This window comes from Aotus nancymaae, unplaced genomic scaffold (genome assembly GCF_030222135.1).
Source record: "Aotus nancymaae isolate 86718 unplaced genomic scaffold, 86718_ANA_hifiasm-v0.15.2.pri h1tg000072l, whole genome shotgun sequence".
NCBI lineage: Eukaryota > Metazoa > Chordata > Mammalia > Primates > Aotidae > Aotus > Aotus nancymaae.
The window spans coordinates 14,361,542-14,379,667 of NW_026988487.1; the positions used below are offsets into that span (position 1 = coordinate 14,361,542).

At 48.9% G+C, this 18,126-nt stretch overlaps 1 protein-coding gene, 1 long non-coding RNA gene and 1 other non-coding gene across 3 annotated transcripts; 2 read left to right on the forward strand and 1 right to left on the reverse strand.

Annotated features, from left to right (window-relative positions):
- Window positions 1-4,756: 4,756 nt before the first annotated feature.
- Window positions 4,757-4,863, forward strand: LOC135271009 (U6 spliceosomal RNA). The gene has a single exon (XR_010339162.1). It is a non-coding gene; the product is annotated as a U6 spliceosomal RNA (small nuclear RNA).
- Window positions 4,864-7,800: 2,937 nt separating this feature from the next.
- Window positions 7,801-15,700, forward strand: ERAL1 (Era like 12S mitochondrial rRNA chaperone 1). Its single transcript, XM_012449336.3, has 10 exons — window positions 7,801-8,103; window positions 9,662-9,789; window positions 9,903-9,980; window positions 10,982-11,028; window positions 11,189-11,250; window positions 11,418-11,530; window positions 11,620-11,868; window positions 12,008-12,157; window positions 12,248-12,328; window positions 14,781-15,700. Exons 1-10 carry the CDS (start codon window positions 7,821-7,823, stop codon window positions 14,901-14,903), a joined length of 1,314 nt encoding a protein of 437 aa, XP_012304759.2. The 5' UTR covers window positions 7,801-7,820; the 3' UTR covers window positions 14,904-15,700.
- On the reverse strand, window positions 15,701-16,634 carry LOC135270979 (uncharacterized). The gene is made up of 2 exons (XR_010339134.1): window positions 16,579-16,634; window positions 15,701-16,305 (listed from the first exon to the last, which is right to left on the reverse strand). It is a non-coding gene; the product is annotated as an uncharacterized LOC135270979 (long non-coding RNA).
- Window positions 16,635-18,126: the final 1,492 nt, after the last annotated feature.

Sequence of the window (18,126 nt, forward strand, 5' to 3'; positions counted from 1 at the left end):
GCGTATCTCAGCTTCCTAAAGTGCTGGGATTACAGGCGTGAGCCACCGTGCCCAGCCAAATTTGGGTCTCTTTCAAGAAGATGATAATATCTAGAATGTATTGGGGGTAATTATGTAAAAAGCAGCTTTGCCATCCTAGAATACACTACTAGCCAGGAGATGCAATGAGGTCCTGGGGAGTTCGTCAAGAAGGTGACCTCACCTAGAATGCACTGGGACACTGCTAAATTCAGTATGTTTATCAAGCACATGCTTTTTATTGGACAAAAATGTTCCAGGCATCACATATGTGCCACTGAGGAATTTGCAGGCAAACAGTCCCCTACTTTCCAGTTCTCACTGTAAGCCTGGCCCTTTTGCAAACTGGTAAAGGAAAACCTCAGATCTTGAGCCCAGTCAGGCCCAACTGTCAGTCCCTAGACTGCTGCTTTATATAACCTGGTAAGAGACTAAGCTCAATGGATTCCTGAGAATTCAACAAAACAGACTTGAAAGCAGCAGGCAATGAACAGCAACCACAGGGAAGAGAAGGTACAGGACTAAACTCCCTCCTCATCACCATGCCTCTTTTTTCTCTCCCAACTCCAGCGCTGGTCTCCTCTCTTCAAAGTTTGGACACATAAGGGCCAAGATACAATGTAAGGGAGAAAAAAAGATGACAAGATGAGTGCTTAGTGAGGAATGTTAAAAAATAAAAATAAAGGCTGGGTGCGGTGGCTCACGCCTGTAATCCCAGCACTTTGGGAGGTGAGACAGGCGAATCATGAGGTCAGGAGATTGAAACCATCCTGGCCAAGGTGAAACCCTATCTCTACTAAAATACAAAAAAAAAAAAAAAAAAAATTAGCTGGATGTGGTGGCACGCACCTGTAGTCCCAGCTACTCAGGAGACTAAGGCAGGGGAATTACATGAACCTGGGAGATGGAGGTTGCAGTGAGCTGAGATCGTGCCACTGCACTCCAGTCTGGTGAAAGAGCAAGACCCCGTCTCAATAAATAAATAAATAAATAAGCTGGGCACCAGGTGAAGTGGCTCATGCCTGTAATCCCAGCACTTTGGGAGGCCGAGGTGGGTGTATCACAGGGTCAGGAGTTCAAGACCAATCTGGCCAATATGGTGAAACCCCATCTCTATTAAAAATACAAAAATTGGCCAGGGGCAATGACTCATGCCTGTAATCCCAGCACTTTGGGAGGCTGAGGTGGGTGGATCAGGATGTCAGAAGATCGAGACCATCCTGGCCAACATGGTAAAACCCCGTCTCTACTAAAATACAAAAAATTAGCCAAGTACGGTGGTGAGCACCTGTAGTCCCAGCTACTTGGGAGGCGGAGGCCGGGGAATTGCTTAAACCCGGGAGGCGGAGATTGCATTGAGCCGAGATGAGGCCACTGTACTCCAGCCTGGCAACAGAGCCAGACTCCGTCTCAAAAAAAATAAAAATAAAATAAAATAAAAATAAATATTAGCTGGGCGAGGTGGCACACGCCTGTAGTCCCAGCTACTTGGGAGGCTGAGGCAGGAGAATCACTTGAACCCAGGAGGCGGAGGTTGCAGTGAGCCAAGATCACACCACTGCACTCCAGCCTGGTGACAGAGCGAGACTGTCTCAAAAAAAAAAAAAAAAAAAAACCTGTTTGTTTGATGTTATTACTGCATGTACCCTTAGACTGTAAGCTCTATGAGGACAGGACCTGTATATGTTCACCACTGTATCTCCTGCACCTAGAACAGTATCTGGCACATAGTAGGTACTCAATAGATTTTGTTCAGTGAGTGAATAAATGACATCTTTCTCTGGATTGGCTCTCCCCTTGTGGTATCAACATGACTGCAGCAGCTCCAGATATTATATCTTCTCACATCCAGCTCCAGTGGGGAAGAAGCAAAATTCTCCTTGTACCTTTTTCTTTTTTCTTTTCTTTCCTTTTTTTTTTTTTTTTTAAACAGAGTCTTGTTCTGTCACCAGGCTGGAGTGCAGTGATGTGATCTCGGCTCACTGCAACCTCTGCCTCCCAGGTTCAAGTGATTCCCCTGCCTCAGCCTCCCAAGTAGCTGGGACTAAAGGTGCATGCCACTACGCCCGGCTAGTTTTTTGTTTTTTGGGTTTTTTTGTATTTTAGTAGAGACAGGGTTTCACCATGTTGGCCAGGATGATCTCGATCTCGTGATCTTGTGATCCAACCACCTTAGCCTCCCCAAATGCTGGGATTACAGGCGTAAGCCACCGTGCCCGACCTCTCCTTGTACCTTTTTATCTCTCACTAGGTTATGTACCCATCCCTAAAACAATCATCATGGCCTGGAGAATGTTATATGCTGATTGAGTTGGTTCAGTTTTGCATGCTCCATGCCTAGAGTAAGCCTCATCCAAACCACATGGTCTGATTTGGGAGTAGGGGTGTTGCTATGGATAACTATATTGTATATAATGAATTAATGATCGGCAGGGGAAAGATCCAGTATTCTGCCCTTGATAAGAAATCCAGGTAGGGGGCTGGGTGCGGTGGCTCAGGCTTATAATCCCAACACTTTTTGATCCACGTGGATCACGAGGTCAGGAGTCCGAGACTAGCCTGGCCAAGATGGTGAAACCCCATCTCTACTAAAAATACAAAAATCAGCAGTGCTCAGTGGCAGGTGCCTGTAATCCCAGCTACTCAGGAGGCTGAGGCAGGAGAATCACTTGAACCTGGGAGGTGGAGGTTGCAGTGAGCTGAGATCACAGCACGACACTCTAGCCTGAGCAACAGAGCAAGACTCCATCTCAAATAAAAAAAAAGAAAGAAAGAAATTCAAGTAGGGAAATGGCTCAGAAGACCCACAATGGTTCAAATATAGGAATATATGTTGTTGTCATATAGACTCCAGCAGTGGGCGCCACTTTCCCCTTTTCCCTGGTAGCCAAGAGTCAAGACAGGGCCACCAGCCCATACCCCCAGTCCAGGCAGCATTGATTCCCCACCAGAACTGAGCTGAGGTTCAGTGGGGGATAACCCAAGAAAGCACGATCAAGGACACCTTTTGGTTTTCTACTCTTCAGACCCAGGGCCAGATCCTTGAATAGAGTTTTTCTGCTTTTTTTTTGTTTTTTGTTTTTTGAGACAGAGTCTCGCTCTGTCACTCAGGCTGGAGTGCAGTGGCACAATCTCAGCTCACTGCAAACTCTGCCTCCTGGGTTCAAGCAATTCTCTGCCTCAGCCTCCCAAGTAGCTGGGATTACAGGCGCTCCCGCCTGCCACCATGCCCAGCTAATTTTTGTATTTTTTTTTTTTTTTTTTTTTTTTTGAGACGGAGTTTTGCTCTTGTTACCCAGGCTGGAGTGCAATGGCGCGATCTCGGCTCACCGCAACCTCCGCCTCCTGGGTTCAGGCAATTCTCCTGCCTCAGCCTCCTGAGTAGCTGGGATTACAGGCACGCGCCACGGTGCCCAGCTAATTTTTTTTGTATTTTAGTAGAGACGGGGTTTCACCATGTTGACCAGGATGGTCTTGATCTCTCGACCTCGTGATCCACCCGCCTCGGCCTCCCAAAGTGCTGGGATTACAGGCTTGAGCCACCGCGCCCGGCCCCAATTTTTGTATTTTTAATAGAGGTGGGGTTTCACCATCTTGGCCAGGCTGGTCTTGAACTCCAGACCTCGTGATCCACCTGCCTCAGCCTCCCAAAATGCTGGGATTACAGGCATGAGCCACTGTACTCGGCCTAGAGTTGTTTTTGTTTTTTAATCAGCATCTCAATTTATTTTCCCTTTGACCCCAATTCCTTCCATGCTACTCTCCACACTCCAGGACCTCACCAGCAGGGAGCAGGCAGCAGCTAATTTTGGTACCATTTAAAGATTCCCCATTCTGGCCGCTCTTCAAATCTTTGTATCTGGAGTTGTTTTCTTCCAAGAGGCTGAAACACCCAAGGTTGGTACCTCTCATAACCAACCCACACCAGGCCCCACCTCCTCTTTAGGAACTGGCCAAATTTGGCATTTTTTCATGACAGCCTGCCATTTCTAGATGTTTTCTCCATTAAAGAAGAAAAAAAAAATCACTGTTTTCTCCTTAACTTCAAGCTACCACTCTCTCCTCTTCCCCTATAAGGGAATAGAAAACAAACAGTTGAAGTATAAAAATCCCCCTCCTCCCATTATTTAAGCTATAGTCATCACTCTTCCCTCTGCCCCATAAAGCTGTGAAGCCCTTTGCCTCACTCTTGACAGTGTGAGGGGCCAATGGGCAGGGACTGTGGTTTGAATTTCTGAATTGTTTTTCCTTCCACTCTGGGTACTTGCTCAGGCATTGGGGTCTCCCCACCCTCAGCCACACGAGTTTCTTTAGAATCCTTTGGTCAACTAGGATCTTGATTTAGAGGCAGTTTAGTCTGGGGTATTTTTGTTCTGTTTGTTGTTCTGTCTGTCAGTTCTGTTTGCCTATTTTCTTTGGTCTGTCAGTTTTTGCTTTTTTTCATCATAGTGGTTCTGGAAACTTCTAGTGTGCAGCGTCTGACCAATTTGAACAGGCTCTTTCTTTCTATAAAAATTAACATTTATTTTTTAAAAATGTAGGCCAGGCACAGTGGCTCATGCCTGTAATCCCAGCACTTTGGGAGGCCGAGGTGGGCGGATCACTTCAGATCAGGAGTTCAAGACCAGCCTGGATGACATGGTGAAACCCTGTCTCTATTAAAAAAAAAAAAAAAAATGTAGCAGGGGGCGGGCAGGGAGGATGGGAAGGGATAACACCGAGAGAAATGCCTGATGTAGTGCTCGCTTTGGCAGCACATATACTAAAATTGGAACGATACAGAGAAGATTAGCATGGCCCCTGCGCAAGGATGACACGCAAATTTGTGAAGCATTCCATATTTAAAAATTTTTTTTCTTTAAAAAAAATAAAGAGAGAGAAATGCCTGATGTAGGGGACGGAGGTGGGGGGATGGAGACAGCAAACCACCATGGCATGTATATACCTATACAACAATCCTGCAGGAGGCTGGATGTGCACATATACCCCAGAACCCAAAGTACAATAAAAAAAAAAAGTTCCGAGGCGAGGGGCAATAGTTCATGCCTGTAATCTCAGCACTTTGGGAGGGCAAGGCGGGTAGACCACTTGAGCCCAGGAGTTCAAGACCAGCCTGGGCCAGGCTGGGGCGGGCGCTCACACCTGTAATCCCAGCACTTTGGGAGGCCAAGGTGGGTGGATCACCTGAGGTCAGGAGTTCGAGACCAGCCTGGTCAACATGGTGAAACCTTGTCTCTACTAAATATACAAAAATTAGCTGGGCGTGGTGGCAGGCTCCTGTAAGCTCAGCTACTTGGGAGGTTGAGGCAGGAGAATCACTTGAACCTGGGAGGGAGAGGTTGCAGTGAGCTGAGATTGAGCCATTGCCCTCCAGCCTGGGTGACAAGCAAAACTCCATCTTAAATAAATAAATAAATGAAAAATAAAGAAAATCCTCTATTAACCCCACAGCCCTCTCCTGCTCAATATTGGCCCTCAATATCCAAGGGTTCAGCATCCAAGAATTCAACCAACTGAAGATCAAAAATATCTGGGGAAAAGCCAAGCATGGCGTCTCATGCCTGTAAACTCGGCACTTGAGAAGGCCGAGGCAGTGGAGGATCACTCCAGGCCAGGAGTTTGTGACCAGCCTGGGCAACATAGTGACACTGTCTCTGCAAAATATTTAAAAATTAGCTGGGTATGGTGGTGGCAGGTGTGTAGTCACAGATACTAGGGAGGCTGAAGTGGGAGGAATGCTTGAGCCTGGGAGATCAAGGCTGCAGTAAGCCATGATTACACCACTGCACTCCAGTCTGGTTGACGGAGCAAGACCCTGTCTCAAAAAAATAAAAATAGGCTGGACACGGTGGCTCACACCTATAATCCCAGCATTTTGGGATGCTGAGGCAGGTGCATCACGAGGTCAGGAGTTCAGCCTGGGCAACATGGTGAAACCCTGTCTCTACTAAAATACAAAAATTAGCTGGGCGTGGTGGTAGGCACCTGTAATCCCAGGTACTCGGGAGGCTGAGACAGGAGAATCCCTTGAACCCGGGAGGCAGAGGTTGCAGTGAGCTGAGACCGTGCCATTGCACTTCAGCCTGGGCAACAGAGCAAGACTCTGTCTCAAAACAAATAAATAAATAAAAAATAAAAAGAGAGAATAGGAGGTGAGGAATTGAGAATAGCCAGAATATACAGTCATGTCTTCCCAGGGAATTGAGATACCATAATTTCTACCCTCCCATCCCATGGATACCAAAATATGCTGATTCTCTTGCAGTGAATAAGAGATGACTTTAAGTCATCTCTGGATTACTTATAATATCTAATACAATGTAAGTGCTATATAAATAGTTGTTATACTGTATTGTGTCATATTTTTATTGGTGTTATTTTAGAGATGGGGTCCCTAAAGTCCCAGGATAAGAGATTTCTTTTTGTTCACTGATGTATCCCCAGCATGAGACAGAGCTTGCCAGTAGATGCTTTATACGCCTTCCTCCAAAGTCAGGCATGTTGGCAAGTGCCTGTAGTCCTAGCTACCCAAGAGGGCTGAAACTAGAGGATCGCATGAACCCAAGAGTTTCAGGCTCCAGTGAGCTATGATCATGCCACTGCACTCCAGCCTGAGCAACAGAATGAGCACTGACTCTAAGAACCTTCTTCCCTCAATTCCCCTCTACCAAGGTTTATCTCTGTTTCAAGTGTTTGATTTAGAGGCTACAAAGGATGAAGAGGGCTCAAGGCCTCAAACAGACCAAAGTAAATCTAGTTCCTCCAGCTGCTAAAGTGGTCTAGGAGCAGTCTAGGAGATCCTAGGTGGCTAAGCCGCTTCTTCCTCCTTTGCAAACCCTCTGGTTTTTCTTCAGGAAGGAATGACCTCAGATAGAAGACAGTAGCCGAGGTTTACAGGAAGGAAATCCAGACCTGCTCTTCATCCCAAACACGAACCCAGGGACCACTCCTTCCAGGAGTCTAGCATAAAGCAAAAGTGCAGACAGTCCGTGGCCACCACTGACTGCTAGGGCAAACCAAAGGCTGGGAGAGGATCCTTCAGGCCTAAGGATGGAAAGGACAAGGTACAAACCACCACAACAACAAACACTTATGGGGACAGGCGGAACAGTGCTGGCTCCCATGCCCACAACCATTCCTCCCTCGATAGGAGGACGATTTCTGCTTTTTGGTCTCATGGGAAATGTAGTCTTTTAGGAGACATGGCCAGAAAGGTTTGTGTTTTTTTTTTTTTTTTTTTTTTTGAGACTTTGTCTCTTGCTCTGTCACCCAGGCTGGAGTGCAATGGGTGATCTCAGCTCACTGCAACCTCGGCCTCCCGGGTTCAAGCGATTCTCCTGTCTCAGCCTCATGAGTAGCTAGGACTACAGGAGCCCGCCACCACTCTCGGCTAATTTTTGTATTTTTAGTAGAGACGGGGTTTCACCATGTTGCCCAAGCCGGTCTCGAACTCCTCACCTCATGATCTGCCTGCCTCGGCCTCCCAAAGTGCTGGGATTACAAGCGTGAGCCACTGAGCCTGGCCCCCAGAAAGACCTTTTACAAAACTTTGACAGAAGAAAAAAATACGTTGTGTATAGCAGTCCAAAACAATGTCAAGCTTGGACAGCCTCTAAATACACATTTTCCCCACTCCTTGGCCTCGGCCAGTCTCCAGAGCCGTGCTTCCCGCCGCCCACATCCCATGTGTCTCTGCTCTCCGTTTGGGCCGACCTACCTCTCTCCTACTCGCTGGTTCGTCAGCAGCTCTGTTCAATCGTGAGAGCGCTCCTGGTCGGTTCCCGGAGTGCCTTGCGGCTGTAATGGCTGCTCCCAGCTGGCGCGGGGCTGGGCTTGTTCAAGCGGTGTTAAGGGTCTGGCAGGTGGGCCCTCATGTCGCAAGGGAGCGGGTGATACCTTTCCCCTCACTCTTAGGCTGTCAACGGAGGTGCGTGTCCTGCGTCGTGGGCTCCGCTTTCTCTGGTCCCCGCCTGGCCTCGGCTTCTCGCAGTCATGGCCAGGGCTCTGCCCTGGCCCACCTCCTCGGATTCCCTCAGCCTGACAGCTCGGTGACTCCTTGCGCCCCCGCCGTGTCCATGCACAGAGGTAAAGAGCCCTGATAGGTTTGCGCGGAACTGTCAAGTTTTTAGCACTGAAAGCTGTCTGGGGATATCGTCTTTGATTCTATTTTATAGAAAACGATTTTGAGGCCCTTGACAGGGATGAGCAGTGAAGCATCTCACGGGAGAGAAATAACAGTTTGAGTGGAAGAAGGAACCGATCTGGTCACAAACAGAGACGCTCACTGAAGAGCATAAGAATGAAGGGCCACAGACAAAGCGGAACTACGGCTCTGCACTCTGACATGGGAAGCAAATTTGATCCAATAATGCATGTTGGACCTCATCTACTTGTCATGACACAGTTACACCTGGAAAATAGCACACTTTATACTTTAAACAGAGTCCGGTATGGAGACTGGACACAAACTGGTCATTGCAAAATAGTGTCATAAGGAGATAATATAAAAAGACTGGGCCCTGCCGTGCGAGGTGGCTCACGCCTGTAATCCCAGCACTTTGGGAGATCGCGCTATTGCACTCCAGCCTGGGCAACAAGAGCGAAACTCCGTCTCAAAAAAAAAAAAAAAAAAAAAGACTGAGCCCTCTCCCTTTTTGACCCCTAGCCCTTCCTCCCGTCCCTCTTGCAGAAAAACAATAGACTGGGAAAGCTTACAGAGCCTTCATAGCACCGTTAGTAGGGTGAGAGAATGAGAGCAGAGGAAATATCTGGCTTTGTGTAATCCAGCTTACTTTCATGCACATACACTTCTCAGGCACAGCTACACATTATAATTACATACAGTAATTGAGTATTAAGTGCCAGGCATTGTGCTGAGTTGTTTTACACAATTGATAGTCATCAAAAAAAATTATAAGATAAGCTGGTGGGCTGGGCGAGGTGGTTTACGCCTGTAATCCCAGCACTTTGGGAGGCTGAGGTGGGCAGATCATGAGGTCAGGAGTTCAAGACCAGCCTGGCCAAGATAGTGAAACCCTGTCTCTACTAAAAATACAAAAAATGACTAGGTGTGGTGGCTCATGCCTGTAATCCCAGAACTTTGGAAGGTTAAGGCGGGTGGATCACCTGAGGTCAGGAGTTCAAGACCATCCTGGCCAATATGGTGAAACCCTGTCTTAAAAAAAAATACAAAAAATTAGCCGGGCATGGTGGTGGGCACCTGTAATGTCAGCTACTCGGGAGGCTAAGGCAGGAGAATTGCTTGAATCTGGGAGGCAGAGGTTGCAGTGAACAGAGATTGTGCCACTGCACTCCAGCCTGGGTGACATTGCGAGACTCCATCTCCAAAAACATAAAAAAAATTTTAAAAAGCTGGTAAATAGGTACCATTAATATCAACTTGATTTTACATATGAAAAAACTGAAGGGCTCAGAGAGTTACTTTAGAGGGAAGGAGGGAGGGAGGAAAGAAAAAAGAAAAAATATTTAAATATATGTATTTTAAAGAGAGTTACTTTATAAATTAATGTAAATTAAGGGCAGGGCCAAACAAAGTCTCACCCTTTGTGGGTGGGCAGGAACAAGCACTTGATGGAAAATCCAGATTCCACTATGTCTCACACCTCTTCCCACTTGCACATAGATGAGCAGGATCTCCTCTTGGTCCATCACCCTGATATGCCTGAGAATCCCCGGGTCCTACGAGTGGTCCTCCTGGGAGCCCCAAATGCAGGGAAGTCAACACTCTCCAACCAGCTACTGGGCCGAAAGGTATGCTACACCCTTGACCCTCCTACCCTTTTTATCTTTTACTTCTTGCCATGCCTTCAAGGATGGTCTTGGAGGGATCTGGGACCTCACTGAGATTCCTTTGTTCCTGGCAGGTGTTCCCTGTTTCCAAGAAGGTGCATACCACTCGCTGCCAAGCTCTGGGGGTCATCACAGAGAAGGAGACCCAGGTGGTGGGTACCTACAAAGGGAGTCCTTGAAACAGGACAGAGGGTGAAGCTAAGAGGGTCTCCCTTACCATCAACCTTGAAGAAAAGAATGCTTACATTCATTTATCTGAGGAAAGGGGGTTTCCTCTTCCTTTAGGCATGACGCAGTTCTGTTTACCTTCCCCTATTCTGGCATCTAGTCAGAAAGATTTTATTTTCTCTTCACTGCTTTCTAATCTTCCATATATTCACAGTCATCATTTTAGTCCCAGATCCTATCTAGAATTAAAACAAAGCAGAATGGTAAAATCCTAAAGTCAGCCCAGGCACGGTGACTCACGTCTATAATCCCAGCACTTTGAGAGGCCGAAGCAGGCAGATGAAGTCAATGGTTTGATCAGCCTGGCCAACATGGCAAAAGCCTGTTTCTACTTAAAAAATACAAAAATTAGCTAGGTGTGGTGGCACACACCTGTAATCCCAGCCACTTGGGAGGTTGAGGCAGGAGAATTGCTTGAACACGGGAGGCAGAGGTTGCAGTGAGCCAAGATGGCACCACTGCACTCCAGCCTGGACCACAGAGTGAGACTGTCTCAAAAAAAAAAAAAACAAAAAACCTGGCCGGGTACAGTGACTCACGCCTGTAATCCCAGCCCTTTGGGAGGCCCAGGCAGGTGGATCACGAGGTCAGGAGATTGAGACCAGCCTGGCCAACTAAAAATACAAAAAGTAGCTGGGACTGATGGCTGGTGCCTGTAATTCCAGCTACTCAGGAGGCTGAGGCAGGAGAATCACTTGAACCCAAGAGGTGGAGGTTGCAGTGAGCCAAGATTGTGCCACTGCACTTCAGCCTGGTGGCAGAGTGAGACTCTATCTAAAAAAAAAAAAAAAAAAAAAAAAGTCAGTAACAGCTTGGCTGAGAAGGGAGGGAAGGCAGGCTCCTGACATCATGGGTGACCTCTCTGTCACTTCCCAGTCATAATCTTTTCTCCTGGGGTCTGGGTATCTCACTTTCCTGATTTTAGATTCTGCTTGACACACCTGGCATTATCAGTCCTGTTAAACAGAAGAGGTAATGGCTGTGGAATCAGAGGCTGGATGGGGGGAGGTACTGAAAGAGGGTGGGGAAATTCCATCATAGGGGCTGGAAAACTCCTTTACCATCCCACATCCCTTGTCAGAAATGCCTAAGTCACAAGACCCTTCTTGACTGATGTTTGTCTGTTCCTCAGGCACCATCTGGAGCTCTCTTTGTTGGAAGATCCATGGAAGAGCATGGAATCTGCTGATCTTGGTTAGGTTCAGGATGGGAATCTTAAGCCCAGTTTACAGGGGTTATGGCCTTTCATTCCCAGTAGTTTGGGGGGCAAAAGCAAGAGCTCATACCATTGGAAGTTTTTGTCAGGGTGGGAGGAAGAGTGATCATTTCCTCATCCTTCTTCCTGCCTTGCCGTCTTCCAGTTGTGGTTCTTGTGGATGTCTCAGACAAGTGGACTCGGAACCAGCTCAACCCCCAGTTGCTCAGGTGTTTGACCAAGTTCTCCCAGGTCCCTAGTATCCTGGTCATGAACAAGGTGAGCACTACCCACCTGAGGAGGAGGTCTACTTCCCTCCAAGTCACCTGTCTCTGAATACACACCCTTTGCCTGTCCCCCATGTCCAGGTAGATTGTCTGAAGCAGAAGTCAGTTCTCCTGGAGCTCACTGCAGCCCTCACTGAAGGTGTGGTCAATGGCAAAAAGCTCAAGATGAGGCAGGCCTTCCACTCACACCCTGGCACCCATTGCCCCAGCCCAGCAGTTAAGGATCCAAACACACAATCTGTGGGAAGCCCTCAGAGGATTGGCTGGCCCCACTTCCAGGAGATCTTCATGTTGTCAGCCCTAAGCCAGGAAGATGTGCAAACACTAAAGGTCAGTTAGTTTTGGCTGTAGCCTGGTCCTTGGTTTCTACCATATGAAGACAGACCTCAGATTTCCTCCTGGAAGCAACAGTGAGTAGAAAAGTCCTCATTGGAACTAAGATGCCCATCTAGTCCCTCTGTTCCCACAGAAATACCTCCTAGCACAGGCCCAGCCAGGGCCCTGGGAGTATCACAGTGAAGTCCTTACTAACCAGACACCAGAAGAGATCTGTGCCAACATCATCCGAGAGAAGCTTCTAGAGTACCTGCCTCAGGAGGTGCCTTACAATGTGCAGCAGGTACAGAGTGAAGGGTTCTGGGATCTCTCCACCAGGCACACACCTATACCCAGGGGTATAACTCACTAATCACATTGTCTTCCTGTATAGAAGACGGTAGTGTGGGAGGAAGGACCAAGCGGGGAGCTGGTTATCCAACAGAAGCTTTTGGTGCCCAAAGAATCTTATATGGTAAGTGAGACTAGGCTCAGAGGAGAGATCAAGGCTGTGTTAGACAGGAGTTCTTCCCCTAGCTTGTGAGCCCTGAGAGCAGGACCATGTCCTTCTCTCTTTTTTTCCTTTCTCTTTTCTTTTTTTTTTGAGACAGAGTCTTGCTCTGTCACCTAGGCTGGAGTGCAGTGGTGCGATCACAGCTCACTGCAGCCTTGACTTCCCAGAATCAAGCCATCCTCCCACCTCAGCCCCCTGAGGAGCTGGGAGCAGCTAATTTTTTTTTTTTTTTTTTTGAGACGGAGTGCTGAGGCTGGAGTGCAATGGCGTGATCTCAGCTCACTACAACCTTCACCTCTCGAGCTCAAATGATTCTCCTGCCTTAGCCTCCCCAGTAGCTGGGATTACAGGCATGCGCCACCACACCTGGCTAATTTTGTATTTTTAGTAGAGATGAGGTTACACCATGTTGGTCAGGCTGGTCTTGAACTCCTGACCTCAGGTGATCTGCCCACCTCGGCCTCCCAAACTGCTGAGATTTTTGGCATGAGTCACTGCGCCCAGCCCAGGACCAGCTAATTTTTTTATTTTTTATTTTTTTAAGACAAAGTCTTGTTCTGTCACCCAGGCTAGAGTCCAGTGCTATGCTCTCTGCTCACTGCAACCTCCGCCTCCTGGGCTCAAGTGATTCTCCTGCCTTAGCCTCCCCAGAAGCTGGGATTACAAGCGCCCACCACTATGCCTGGCCAATTTTTTTTTTTTTTTTTGGAGACGGAGTTTCGCTCTCGTTACCCAGTCTGGAGTGCAATGGTGCGATCTTGGCTCACCGCAACCTCCGCCTCCTGGGTTCAGGCAATTCTCCTGCCTCAGCCTCCTGAGTAGCTGGGATTACAGGCATGCGCCACCATGCCCAGCTAATTTTTTTGTATTAGTAGAGACGGGGTTTCACAATGTTGACCAGGATGGTCTCGATCTCTCGACCTCGTGACCCACCCGCCTCGGCCTCCCAAGCCTGGCCAATTTTTAGTAGAAAGAGGCTTTCACCATGTTGGCCAGGCTGGTTTTGAACTCTTTTATTTTTTGAGATGGAGTTTCGCTCTTGTTACCCAGGCTGGAGTGCAATGGTGTGATCTCGGCTCACTGCAGCCTCTGCCTCCTGGGTTCAGGCAATTCTCCTGCCTCAGCCTCCTGAGTAGCTGGGATTACAGGCACGCGCCACCATGCCCAGCTAATTTTTTGTATTTTTAGTAGAGACGGAGTTTCACCATGTTGACCAGGATGGTCTCAATCTCTTGACCTCGTGATCCACCTGCCTCAGCCTCCCAAAGTGCTGGGATTACAGGTGTGAGCCTCCACGCTTGACCATCTGGCTAATTTTTTTTTAAAGTTTTTGTAGAGAAGGGGTTTTACCATGTTGCCCAGGCTGGTCTCAAACTCCTGGGCTTAAGCAATCCACCTACCTTGGCCTCCAAAAGTGCTGGGATTACAAGCGTGAGCCGCTGCACCCACCCTCTCTTTTTTAATTTAATTAAATTAGTTAATTTATTTATTTTGAGATGAAGTCTTACTCTGTTGCCCAAGTTGGAGTTCAGTGGCGTGATCTCAACTCACTGCAACCTCCACCTCCTGGGTTCAAGCAGTTCTCCTGCCTCAGCACCCTGAATAGCTGGGACTACAGGCACGCGCCACCGTGCCTGGCCAGGATGGTCTCAATCTCTTGACCTCGTGATTTTTCTGTATTTTTTAGTAGAGATGGGGTTTTACTGTGTTGGCCATGCTGATCTTGAACTCCTGACCTTGTGATCTGCCTGCCCTGGCCTCCCAAAGTGCTGGGATTACAGGTGTGAGCCATCATGCCCGGCCTCTTTTTAAAAATTTTTTTTTGTGACAGGGTCTCACTCTGTCACCCATGCTGGAGTACAGTGGCGCGATCTCAGCTCACTACAACCTCTCTGCCTCCTGGGTTCAATCAATTCTCTTGCCTCAGCCTCCTGAGTAGCTGAGGTTACAGGCACCTGCCACCATGTCCAGCTAATATTTTGTATTTTTAGTAGAGATGGGGTTTCACCATGTTGGCCAGGCTGGTCTCTAACTTCTGACATTAAGTGATCTGCCCGCCTCGGCCTCCCAAAGTGCTGGGATTGGCCAGGCGCGGTGGCTCATGCCTGTAATCCCAGCACTTTGGGAGGCCGAGGCGGGCAGATCACGAGGTCAAGAGATCGAGACCATCCTGGCCAACATAGTGAAACGCCGTCTCTAAAAAAAAAAAAAAAAAAAAAAAGTGCTGGGATTACAGGCATGAGCCACTGCGCCCAGCCACCCTCTCTTTTTTTTAAAAGAGGGGTCACACTGTTACCCAGGCTGGCCTCAAACTCCTGAGCTCAAAGGATCCTCCTACCTCAGCCCCCTGAGTGGCTGGGTCTACAGGCATGTGCCATCATTCCTGGTTTCCTTCTCGTTCACATACCCTCAGAGGCTCCTGATTGGTCCGAAGGGCCACATGATCTCCCAGATTGCACAGGAGGCAAGCCGCGACCTCATGAACATCTTCCTCTGTGATGTTGACATCCGCCTTTCTGTGAAGCTCCTCAACTGACCACCTTCTACTGACCCTCCCAGGGCATCCCAGCTCAAGCTGCTGGCAGGAAGTGACCAGATCGGTCCTTTGCAGGGGACCCTCCAGGAACTAGTGAGGGACATGAACACTGACTGGCTGCTAGCTGGAGTGGCCCTACTGAGTCTGCACAGTCCCTGCCCAGCTGTATTTCCTGTTGGAAGAAGGAACCTGCCTTAGCTCAGTTCCCAGGTGGTTCCTCTGCCTGGGGCCACAGCTACACAAGATGGCCTATTGGTGGAAGCAATGTCACCCTGCCTCCAGCTGGCTTTGGGCCCAGAGTTTCTCTCTGAGCCGTTGTTGTGAACAGGGAGATCTTTCTCCACCCCTGCTTCTTTCACCTTAAACTTGCATATGGACTCGAGTCTCCTGAGTGAGGTAGCACCTCCCATCTGCTCCCCAATTCTTTTTTTTTTTTTGGAGTTGGAGTTTTGCTCTTGTTACCCAGGCTGGAGTGCAATGGCATGATCTCGGCTCACCGCAACCTCCGCCTCCTGGGTTCAGGCAATTCTCCTGCCTCAGCCTCCTGAGTAGCTGGGATTACAGGCGCATGCCACCATGCCCAGCTAATTTTTTGTATTTTTAGTAGAGACGGGGTTTCACCATGTTGACCAGGATGGTCTCGATCCCTTGACCTCATGATCCACCCGCCTCGGCCTCCCAAAGTGCTGGGATTACAGGCGTGAGCCACTGCGCCTGGCCTGCTCCCCAATTCTTGATCTCTCCCACCCCATCCCTCTCCCCACATCTTGGATACTAATAAAGTTAAGAGACAAGCATTCTGGTTCTCATCTTTATTCCTTTTATTTCTTTATTTTTACTTTTTAATATTAGAGACTGAGTCTCACTGTGTTTCCTAGGCTGGTCTCAAACTCCTGGACTCCAGAAATCCTCTTGCCTTGGCCTCTGAAACTGGTGGGATTACAGGCGTGAGCCACCGTGCCTGGCCTTATCTTTATTTCTTTACAACAGGAAAGAGAAAATGTATGTATTCCCTCCACCCACCCCGCATCCCACACCCCCACCCCTGCCTTGTTTTAGCTGGAGTCTCCCAGTAGTCTGCTCCAGGGTCCTGAGTTTTCTTCTCGCACGTTTTCTGGGTACAGCAAGAGAACCGTTACCATTACTAAACTCAGTAATGGTAACGGTTTCCTTGCCATTCCCAAGTGCCCTGGCAGTCGGCAGGCTGTGATAGGCTGAGCAGAGAGCTTCCTGGGCTTGCAGCATCTCTCCTGCCCTCCTTGTCAGTCCCCAGAGCTGGGGGTGCCCGGACTAGTACATCATCTATACTGTAGTGTCTCATCGCAAACTTACAGTATATGATGATATCCCAGCCAGGGCCCCATCGAGGGCACAGGAAGCATGGCTTGGAAAACACTGTGGGCTGGGGGAGGACAGGACAGGTCAGGACTGAACACATACAGCTCCACAGTCCCTGCTCTACAGCTCCCTTCCCAGCCCAGTGTCTCCTTGATTCTGTGATCAGGCACAGCCCAGGTGGGTTATGGGAAGGGGACTGGAGCTAGGGTCTGTTGAGATCTCTTGAAGACCCAGGGCCGGTGTCAAACCAGCCAGAGATGGCATAATGATGCAGAAGGTTCCCTCTGTTCAGACCAACAAGCAGATAGGTGGACAGACCCAGAGAAGGTGCACTTACCTGGAGCTGGAGCTGGAGCTGCAGACTGAAGAGGCCTTTGGATGCAGGGAGGATCTGTCCCTTCCTCTTCCTCAAGCTGCTTGCCTTTTAACATACCGGTCCCTCCCCTGGGTGGGGCACTTTTCCTGGCCCTGCCTCTTAACCCTTGCCCTGCTAGAATCCATGAAAGAAGGGTCACGGGCCTCTCTCCTTAGTAGGCCTTTTTTCACATACTGTCTCATGGACCACATTAAGCCTGAGGTTCACCCTTCACTCCCATCCCCAAGAAGCTGATTATCTCAGCTGGGCAGGGAAGGGAAGGAGAAAGAACGGCTTCATCCCATTCATCAGGGCTTAATTGCTGGCCAGATCCCTGGTGGAAAGTTTTTAGTTTTTGCTTTTTGTGTTTTTGTTGTGCAGTGATGGTGGGCAATGTTAGTTGAATCTCTCTATATAGGGCAGAAGGGTCCTGACAGCTGGAGCTGTCTGGCAGGTGAGCTCACACTACCCCTCAGCCTAAATTTCTGTTCCCAGGCCCTGTCCCTATGTTTATCATGAGCCCAAGGAGGCCAGACCTAGAGAGGCAGAGAGACTCCTTGCCTACCACTGCCCTGGCAAGGTCCTCTGGGTCAGGGGTGCTCTACTAGGAGATTTGGGAGCAGCTGAATCCCCAGCTCTTGTGGGCCTGTTCTTCAATGCTCAAGGCATTTTCAGTGAGGGCCTAACACTGTTTGATTCTTTGCCTCTGGGGTAGGGGAGAGGCTGTTCAAAGCAGGGCCTCTGCTTTTTAGAATCCCCATTCTGGGGGACAGTCCCTTCCCTCTTCCCTACCCTGGACAGTCTGGTCTGTGTGCTGGGAGGCAGTTATACCCCTCCTGCAGGGGCAGACTAAACCAGGATGGAAGTGGGAAGAGACCCAACCTTTTCTGGGTCCTATGGAGGTGCTCTGTTTCCTGTGGCCACAGCATGTTGGCACATGTTCTACCCTCTGCTTTGCATGGTCTTCCCTCCTTTCTTGTCTAGTTAGCTCCTGGCCCCTCTTCAGATCTCTTTTTTTTCCCTTCCTTTCTTTGAGACAAATTTCACTCTGTCACCCAGGCTGGAGTGCAGTGGCGTGATCACGGTTCAGTGCAGCCTTGACCTCCCGGGCTCAGGTGATCCTCCCACCTCAAACCTCCAAAATAGCTGGGACTATAGGTATGTGCCACCACAGCTGGCTAATTTTTTCTTTTTTTTGAGACGGAGTTTCGCTCTTGTTACCCAGGCTGGAGTGCAATGGCGCGATCTTGGCTCATGGCAACCTCCGCCTCCTGGGTTCAGGCAATTCTCCTGCCTCAGCCTCCTGAGTAGCTGGGATTACAGGCACGTGCCACCATGCCCAGCTAATTTTTTGTATTTTTAGTAGAGACGGGGTTTCACCATGTTGACCAGGATGGTCTCGATCCCTTGACCTCGTGATCCACCCGCCTCGGCCTCCCAAAGTGCTGGGATTATAGGCGTGAGCCACTGCGCCCAGCAACAGCTGGCTAATTTTTGTATTTTTAGTGGAGATGGGGTTTCGCCATGTTG